Source organism: Somniosus microcephalus, chromosome 9 (genome assembly GCF_052327205.1).
Source record: "Somniosus microcephalus isolate GS21.2 chromosome 9, FLI_Smic_1.0, whole genome shotgun sequence".
NCBI classification, from domain to species: domain Eukaryota; kingdom Metazoa; phylum Chordata; class Chondrichthyes; order Squaliformes; family Somniosidae; genus Somniosus; species Somniosus microcephalus.
This window is the reverse complement of record NC_140995.1, coordinates 1,102,405-1,111,889: the sequence shown is the minus strand read 5'-3', so window position 1 is coordinate 1,111,889 and position 9,485 is coordinate 1,102,405. Positions and strand designations below refer to the sequence as shown.

The 9,485-nt window shown below is 47.3% G+C and overlaps 1 protein-coding gene across 1 annotated transcript in view; it reads left to right on the top strand.

Annotated features, from left to right (window-relative positions):
• Positions 1–261: 261 nt before the first annotated feature.
• Positions 262–9,485, top strand: part of LOC147112218 (uncharacterized) — a 28,108-nt gene continuing 18,884 nt past the window's right edge. Inside the window, exon 1 of the mRNA XM_085996279.1 lies at positions 262–382. Within this exon, the coding sequence (XP_085852405.1) occupies positions 262–382 (121 nt within the window). The remainder of the gene's footprint in view (positions 383–9,485) is intronic.

Here is a 9,485-nt window from a genome sequence, read left to right as displayed (position 1 = left end):
GTGCCAAGATAAATACCCACAACTCTGTGATAAGTGCTTCCATCTCTGATATCCATCATGTGCTGGACCAATGGTTGGATGAAGTGGAATCCAGATTCTAGCCCACCTGAAGATACTGCTCCACAATACTCTGAGTGTTCTTATATCTGACATAAGACCTATATTCTAAAAAGCATGTGTTTAGGGAAAGGATTCAGGCTGCTATTCCAGTGCGGTACTGAGGGAACATTGCCTTGCCAGAAATGCCATTCTTTGGATGAGATGTTAACAAAGGTCCTGTCTACCTGCTTCATTAGTTCAAGTGGATGTTCAAGATCCCATGGTGCTATTCCAGTGGCACAGGTACCAAATGAGGAGCATCAAATGTTCCAGACATATACTGGTGAGTAGAGGGGATGAGCAGGATACAGAGGGGATGAGCAGGATACAGAGGGGATGAGCAGGATACAGAGGGGATGAGCGGGATGCAGAGGGGATGAGCAGGTTACAGAGGGGATGAGCGGGATACAGAGGGGATGAGCGGGATACAGAGGGGATGAGCAAGATACAGAGGGGATGAGCAGGTTACAGAGGGGATGAGCAGGTTACAGAGGGGATGAGCAGGTTACAGGGGGGATGAGCAGGTTACAGAGGGGATGAGCAGGATACAGAGGAGATGAGCATGATTCAGAGGGGATGAGCAAGATACAGAGGGAATGAGCAAGATACAGAGGGGATGAGCAGGATACAGAGGGGATGAGCAGGTTACAGAGGGGATGAGCAGGATACAGAGGGGATGAGCAGGATACAGAGGGGATGAGCAAGATACAGAGGGGATGAGCAGGTTACAGAGGGGATGAGCAGGATACAGAGGGGATGAGCAGGATACAGAGGGGATGAGCAAGATACAGAGGGGATGAGCAAGATACAGAGGGGATGAGCAGGATACAGAGGGAATGAGCAGGATACAGAGGGGATGAGTAGGTTACAGAGGGGATGAGCAGGATACAGAGGGGATGAGCAGGATACAGAGGGGATGAGCAAGATACAGAGGGGATGAGCAGGATACAGAGGGGATGAGCAGGATACAGAGGGGATGAGCAGGATACAGAGGGGATGAGCAGGATACAGAGGGGATGAGCAGGTTACAGAAGGGATGAGCAGGATACAGAGGGGATGAGCAGGTTACAGAGGGGATGAGCAGGTTACAGAGGGGATGAGCAGGTTACAGAGGGGATGAGCAAGATACAGAGGGGATGAGCAGGTTACAGAAGCGATGAGCAGGATACAGAGGGGATGAGCAGTATACAGAGGGGATGAGCAGGATACAGAGGGGATGAGCAGGATACAGAGGGGATGAGCAGGTTACAGAGGGGATGAGCAAGATATAGAGGGGATGAGCAGGTTACAGAAGCGATGAGCAGGATACAGAGGGGATGAGCAGTATACAGAGGGGATGAGCAGGATACAGAGGGGATGAGCAGGATACAGAGGGGATGAGCAGGTTACAGAGGGGATGAGCAGGTTACAGAGGGGATGAGCAGGATACAGAGGGGATGAGCAGGTTACAGAGGGGATGAGCAGGATACAGAGGGGACATATTGCACCCATGCAAAAACTGCAATAAATGTGTGTGTAGCACCATCTTTGTTTGTGACGCCTCTGTTCCTCATACTTCTAATTAGGCCTAAGGTAACAGTAGGCTTATATAATGGGAATGGTTGATGGTGTACGTTGATGTATATGTATGTATGTATGGTGTGACAAAAGATGGTATAACTGATGATTTATTGTGTCTTATAATTGTATAAGTCTGTGTACTGTTTCCTAAGGTTGTTAAGTGGTTTTGATAGGTGAATAAGGTATTAACTGGCACATGTGATTGCCCTTCGCTGTAATGGACAGCATAATGAGATTTTACTGAACCTTCTGTTCAAATGACTTGCTGACCAAAAGGATTCTTGGAGTCACCACAACGGTGTTGTTGTGCTGTGCTGGGTTTGTCTTCGCCTTATCCCACCTCGGAGCTGGACTCAAAGATGACAGGTCTGCTGGCCCCTTAAATATCCAGAAACTGCAACCTGGCTATTTAATTGGATCCTGCCTCGGGTAATGAGCTTTCCATTGGCAGCTAATAAACTGTTTCCAAAAGACAAATGTGTTGACCTGTACAGCATGGCAGTATCTGGGTCTCATTCTCCTGTTGGAAAAATTCTTGACATGTGGAATTCCGCCCTAATTAACCCAACACACATCTATATATGAACTAGATGATTTCATTCGCTTTGCTTCCAATTTCCACCCTACCTTCACCTTCACATGGTCCATCTCTGGCTCTTCCTTTCCCTTCCTCAACTTCTCCGTCTCCATCTCTGGGGATAGGTTATTGACAAACATTCACTACAAGTCCACTGACTCCCACAGCTACCTGGACTACACTTCCTCCCACCCCGCCACCTGTAAGTACTCTATTCCATTCTCCCAGTTTCTCCATCTCCGCTGCATCTGTTCTGACAATGCCACCTTCCTTACCAATGCTGCCGACATGTCTTCCTTTTTCCTCAACCGAGGATTCCCCTCTACCGTGGTTGACACTGCCCTCGACCGTGTCTGTTCTATCTCGTGCACTTCTGCCCTCACCCCTGCCCCTCCCTCCCGGAACCACGATAGGGTTCCCCTTGTCCTCATCTTTCACCCCACCAGCCTCCACATTCAACGGATCATCCTCCGCCATTTCCGCCACCTCCAGCGTGATCCCACCACTAAACGCATCTTCCCCTCCCCTTTCAGCATTACGTAGGGACCGCTCCCTCTGCGACGCCCTAGTCCACTCTTCTATCACCCCCAGCACCCCTTCCCCTTCGTCCGGCACCTTCCCGTGCAAGCGCAGGAGATGCAACACATGCCCTTATACCTCTGCCCTTCCCACTGTCCAGGGCCCCAAACACCCCTTCCAGGTGAAACTGCGATTTACTTGTACTTCTTGCAATCTAGTATATTGTATTCGCTGTTCACGTTGTGGTCTCCTCTGCATTGGGGAGACCAAATGCAGATTGGGTGACCGCTTTGCGGAACACCTCCGTTCAGTCCGTAAGGGTGACCCCGAGCTCCCGGTGGCCTGTCGCTTTAATTCACCGCTCCATTCCCACTCAGACCTCACCGTCCTCGGCCTCTTGCATTGTTCCACTGAAGCTCAGCGTAAGCTCGAGGAACAGCACCTCATCTTTCGATTAGGCACTTTACAGCCTTCTGGACTCAACATAGAGTTCAACAATTTCAGATCATAACCTCGGCCCCTATCATATATATATTTTTTATCCACACTTTTTGTTAGTGGCTTCTGTTCTTCTCCCCCACAGGGCAGCTGTCTTTCACTCTGCCAGCGCAATTCACACTTCATCTCGAGCCATCCTTTGTTTCTTAACCTGTCCCATTACCATCTCTCGCCTTGAATATCTCTTAATGTCTCTTTAATTCTCCTGCCTTCTATCCTATCACAGGCCTTCCCCTTTTGTTCTTTCATCCCCTCCCCCCTTTCCCAGACTCTTCACTTGCTTAAAAATCTGTTTCATTTCCTGCTTTTTTCCAGTTCTGATGAAAGGTCATCGGCCTGAAACAATTTGGCCCAGAAATTGGGCTCTCCCCGGGTGAGTACGCACTGGGTACTCACCCGTAGGCCGAATGGAAGTGCCGGTTTCCTGCATGCACGGCGCATGCGCGGGAAACCAGCACTTCCGATCCCCTGAACGAAGGGGTTCAGAGGTCGAACGTGCGCGCAGGAGAGGCAGCGCGTGCGCTTTGAACTTAGTTTTTTTTTACAGGTTTTCCCGGGAGGGTAAGCCTGCAGGATTTACACATATAAAAAGCAGGCGTAAGGCCTGCTTTTTGCAAGGTAAGTGGTCAATTAATTAAAATTAAAACATTTTTTCCACAGGTTTATTATTTTTAAATATTTTAAAGCAAGGTAAGTTTATTTTTAGCCACATTAGAATATAAAATTATTTTTTTCAAAAATTTAAATTATTGTTTAAAATAGTTATTTAATGTAATTCATAGTTTATTTAAAAAGTGTGATTTAAAAAAAAATATATTTGAAGGTCTTCCTGTCAATCTTATGAATGGGCTTTTCCCTCCTCCAATTGGCTGCCCATGGCCCACGTGATCCCAGGGGACGCATCGCACTAACTACGCCCCTGGGACATGCAAGCACAGCGCGCCGGGAGTTGGAGCAGGCCCCGGAGCAGAATTCCACGGGGCCCTACAGCTCAACTACCGGCGCGCAAGGTAAGTGCAGGTCGGGGGCTTACACCCGCGGGAAGCCCCCGACCCTAATTTCTGGGCCATTAACAGATTTCCAGCATCTGCAGTATTTTCTTTTTCTATATATTAACACTTTGAGTGATAGTGTAAAATGGGCAATATCAATTCAGCTGCCTGTTACACGTTACATTAGATACATCTCTCGCGATCTCCATTACCATTGCCTTCTTCCTGAATGTGTGGTTAAGGTGCTCCCACATCCTGTTAGCTGGGTATTACTGGCCCAGAGTCAAGAACATAGTGCTGTGGAGTCTCGATTATAACCCCTGTTTGAAATGTTTCCTGTTTCAAAAATAGTTTGGATTCCAGTAAAGAAAATTAAAGCAATCAAACATGCACAATCGCATGGTGAAAAAAGAGAAAAGAAAGTCATGGGATTACACTTTGGCCTAGAAATTCGATGGCTCCGCGACAGTTTTTCAGGCACTAATATGGCGGCGATGTGCGCTCGCTCATTACGTGCCAGAACTGCGCTGCCCGCAATATTGCTAATGGCAAAAAAAGAGGCGTCCAGGGCATGTTCCTGAAACAGTTGTTAGACCATTTAGCATATGCAAATAGGGGTCCCAATGCCGGTTTGAGGTCCCCTTTGCAAGATTAGGCTGCCCTGAATGCAGCCAGTGCTGGGCCGGCTGCATTCAGGAAAATGAGGCCTACATTCAGCCTGACCAGCAATTCTTAAAGGGACCGCTGGAGGCTGCCACAAATAAGGTGCATTTTTTTAAAAAGTGCTTACCTGAAAGTGGAGTCGCGACGAGAGAGCGTGCTCCTCCTGGGTCCACTGCAGTGATGAAGACCATTGCCAGTCCCCACTCAGCCCCTTCCTGATCTCCCCTCACCCCTTTCTTCCAATTCAGTGGCTCAAAATTGAAATCCTCTCCACCAGCAAGCTGCTTGGGAAATGCTCAGCGGACGTCTGCCTATCACCAGTCTCTTTACAATGAGGCCCAATGCCGGGTGTGCCTGGACCCTACACCTTCTGGAGCAGGGATTGTTCCCTGGGCCCAGTTCACACCAGCAATTTCTAGGCCTTTCTGTTCAAAGTACTCCATTCGTTTGTGTTTGAAAAGATATCGTCACAAATGCTGTACATTAACTACCTCTGTGAAATAATGTTGATTTTGTGGCCTTGTGAAGACCAGCCATTTTGAGTCTCCTTTACTTCTCCGCTGTCCCTGGAAGCCAATCAGGAAATACTCTGCTTTTTCCCAGCATACCGACTTTTAGCTCCCAGGCTGACTTAAAGCTCTGGTTCCCATTGAAATGAATGGAAATGCTCTGGGATTAAGCAGAGTTATTCCCTGAACTGCCACCATGAAAGGGGCTCATGAGGAGGGAAGGAGCCCAAAACGATGATTTCTTCAAGCCCACAATATTAATGTTACTTTATAGCAGGCAAGTTTATTGTGATTTTATTTTTTGAAGCAATGACAAGGAACTGCTTTTGAACAGAAATCCACCAAAAATTTTCTTTCTTCTTCAATGACACATGATGGAACATGATAAACCATTTTGTCACATATACCTTAATTACAGAACCATTTGTAGGTCATTGGATCATTTTCACTACAAGGTGTCACCCAGTTTCACCGTTTCTTGAGTTTGGTTTTTATGTCTATTTTACCTTGGGGCTGGGCGTTGAGCAATGATCTATGAGGATCATTGCAAATCCATTTACTGTCTAGCTGTGATCAGTGAACATTTTACACAATGGATAGCAAAAATACACTGACTGTTCTTTCAAAAACATTTTCTGAGTTCTTTAAGTGTAAAATATATTTGCAGTGTGCTATGCATTTTTAAGCATTTTACTTGCCATTCACAAAGCAAGATCGCGTACTGGCAAAAAAAAAGGTACTTGGGCCTTTTTCCTAGCATAACATAAAAGTTGCACAAGAGCTCTCCTGATGGTTGAGAGGTAAAATCGTGAGAACATGTTTTCCTCGCCACTGCAGTGGCGATGGATCCTAGGTGGGGCGGCACTTCTACCCACCCCACATCTACAGCCCTGACCTTGGTCAGGGTGAATTGAGTCATTTGGGTGGGCTCCCTAAAGTTTCCACCATTGCTTGGTTCCCCACCTCAGATAGGGTGGGCAGGGAGGGGGGAAAGAAATGTTGCTCAGTGCCTGGCACAAGGTAGCAGGCTGGCAGAGGTAATTAAAAATTAGTTTTGAACCTTCCACCTTGGCGAGTGCAATTAATCACATCCCCATTATTTGTGTTTTATTTGGGCAGACCTATTGTACGCCCACTGTCACATCCAGCAGGCAATCCTGGAAGTGGTTGGCAGAACAGGTCCCCATCAGAATTTCTGGCCCCTGCCCATCCAGGTCCGATGTAACATCAGAAGAAACTTGATCTCCTCAGAACTATAGAGGCCAGGAAGGTCCCAGTTCAATGCTGAGTTAACTGGTGGCAGCTGAGATGGCAGAATGGGTATTACTATTAGCTGCAGCGCATCAGTGAAGGGAAATACCTGCCAGGCTTCCTGCTCCTGACCATTACACAGCTGCTGGAAGTGTACATGTGCAGGCATCAAGTAAAGCAGAATCAGGCTCAGCTGTGTTGTCCTCCACAGACAGATTGCCTGACAACACTCCGTGTCAGGGCTCTGAGATGAAGAATGGTCTCATGGGCCAGGTATCCAGTAAGAGAAGAATCGCCTTCAGGAGCAAACGGGAGAAAAGCAAAACAAAAAAAAATTGTATGAGAGTTTAAAAAAAACTTTGTAAAATGGATGTTAATTCCACATTGGTAGGTTTCAGCCAGTGAATTGCTGGGATTAGACAACAGTGAAGCTCCACCAGACAGCTTTATATTAGCCACTGGGGGCAGACTTCCAGAATATCTATCAGCATTTTTTACTTTGGCATTTCTGCAAGACAGAACAAACATGCATTTATATAGCACTTTATGGTGTCCTCAGGGTGTCCTGAAGCACTTCACAATCAATGAATTACTTTTAAAGTGTAGCCACTTTTATTGTGCAGATGTGCCAGAAATAGCCCAAGGAGTGCAAGGGCAGATGTGAAGGAGGGAGTGGGACAGAAGTGAATGATGAGCGAGACAGACATAGAAGTCAATGGAATGGAGAGACAGACAGAAGTAAAGCAGATCGAAGTGGCATTTTGCCCAATGTTTCCAAGATGGATGAGTGCCGCTCCAACAATACTCAAGAAGCTCGACACCATCCAGGACAAAGCAGCCCACTTGATTGGCACCCCATCCACCACCTTAAGCATTCACTCCCTCCACCACTGGCGTACCGTGGCTGCAGTGTGTACCATCTACAAGATGCACTGCAGCAACTCGCCAAGGCTTCTTCAGCAGCACCTCCCAAACATAGAAACATAGAAAAATAGGAGCAGGAGTCGGCCAATCGGCCCTTCAAGTCTGCTCCGCCAGTCAATATGATCATGGCTGACCCTCTATCTCAATACCATATTCCCGCTCTCTCCCCACACCCCTTGATGCCTTTTGTGTCTCGAAATCTATCTATCTCCTTCTTAAATATATTCAGTGACTTGGCCTCCACAGCCTTCTGTGGTAGAGAATTCCACAGGTTCACCACCCTCTGAGTGAAGAAATGTCTCCTCATCTCAGTCCTAAATGTCCTGAGACTGTGACCCCTCGTTCTAGACCCCCCAACCCGTGACCTCTTCCACCTAGAAGGACAAGGGCAGCAGGCGCGTGGGAACACCACCACCTCCAAGTTCCTATCCAAGTCACACACCATGCTGACTTGGAGGTATATCGCCGATCCTTCATCGTCGCTGGGTCAAAATCCTGGAACTCCCTCCCTAACAGCACTGTGGGAGTACCTTCACCACACAGACTGCAGCGGTTCAAGAAGGCGGCTCACCACCACCTTCTCCAGGGCAATTAGGAATGGGCAATAAATGCTAGCCTTGCCAGCGATGCCCACATCCCATAAACAAATGAAAAAAAGAAGCACAGAATATATTGGGAGTTGGATGTGATGTTTAATTATTATTCCACAAAAGCAAGTTAATCAACATGGTCCACTCACTCATTGGGCCGACTGCTCGATCAAATTGGACACACCTGCTATATTTTAACAAGCAAGCCCAGTAGCTGCTATGCCCAGGGCCTGATAATCTACATCCTAGGGTACTTAAGGAAGTGGCCCTAGAAATAGTAGGTGCATTGCTGGTCATCTTCAAAAATTCTATAGACTCTTGAACAGTTCCCATGGATTGGAGGGTAGCTAATGTTACCCCACTATTCAAAAAAGGTGGTGGAGAGAAAACGGGGAATTATAGACCGGTAAGCCTGACATCGATAGTGGGGAAAATGCTAGAGTCCATTATAAAAGATGTAATAGCAGAGCACTTGGAAAACAGTGACAGGATTGGACAAAGTCAACATGGATTTACAAAAGGTAAATCATGCTTGAGTAATCTACTGGAATTTTTTGAGGATGCAACTGGTAGAATAGATAAGGGAGAACCAGTGGACGTGGTGTATTTGGACTTTCAGAAGGCTTTCGATAAGGTCCCGCATAAGAGATTAGAGTGTAAAGTTAAGGCACATGGGATAGAAACATAGAAGATAGGAGCAGGAGTAGGCCATTCGGCCCCTTGAACCTGCTCCACCATTCAATGCGATTAGGGCTGATCATCCAAATTCAGTACCCGGTCCCTGCTTTCTCCCCATTTCCCTTGACCCTTTAGTCTTAAGAAATATATCCAACTCCTTCTTGAACATATTTAATGAATTGGCCTCTACTACCTTCTGTGGTAGAGAATTCCACAGGTTCACCACTCTCTGGGTGAAGAAATTCCTCCTCATTTCTGTCCTAAATGGCCTACCCCTTATCCTTAGATTGGGGGCAAGGTACTGACTTGGATAGAGAACTGGTTGGCAGACAGGAAGCAAAGAGTTGGAATAAACGGGTCTTTTTCCGAGTGGCAGGCAGTGACTAGTGGGGTACCGCAGGGATCGGTCCTAGGACCCCAGCTATTCACAATATATATTAATGATCTAGATGAGGGAACTAGATGTAATGGCCCAGAAATTTGGGTCAGGGGCTTCCCGCGGGTGCAAGCCCCCGACCTGCACTTACCTACCGCGCCGGCCGTTGAGCTGTGGACCCGCACGGGTTTCCAATCCTGGGCCTCCTCCAACTGCCGGCGTGCAGTGCTTGTGAATCCCAGGGACGCA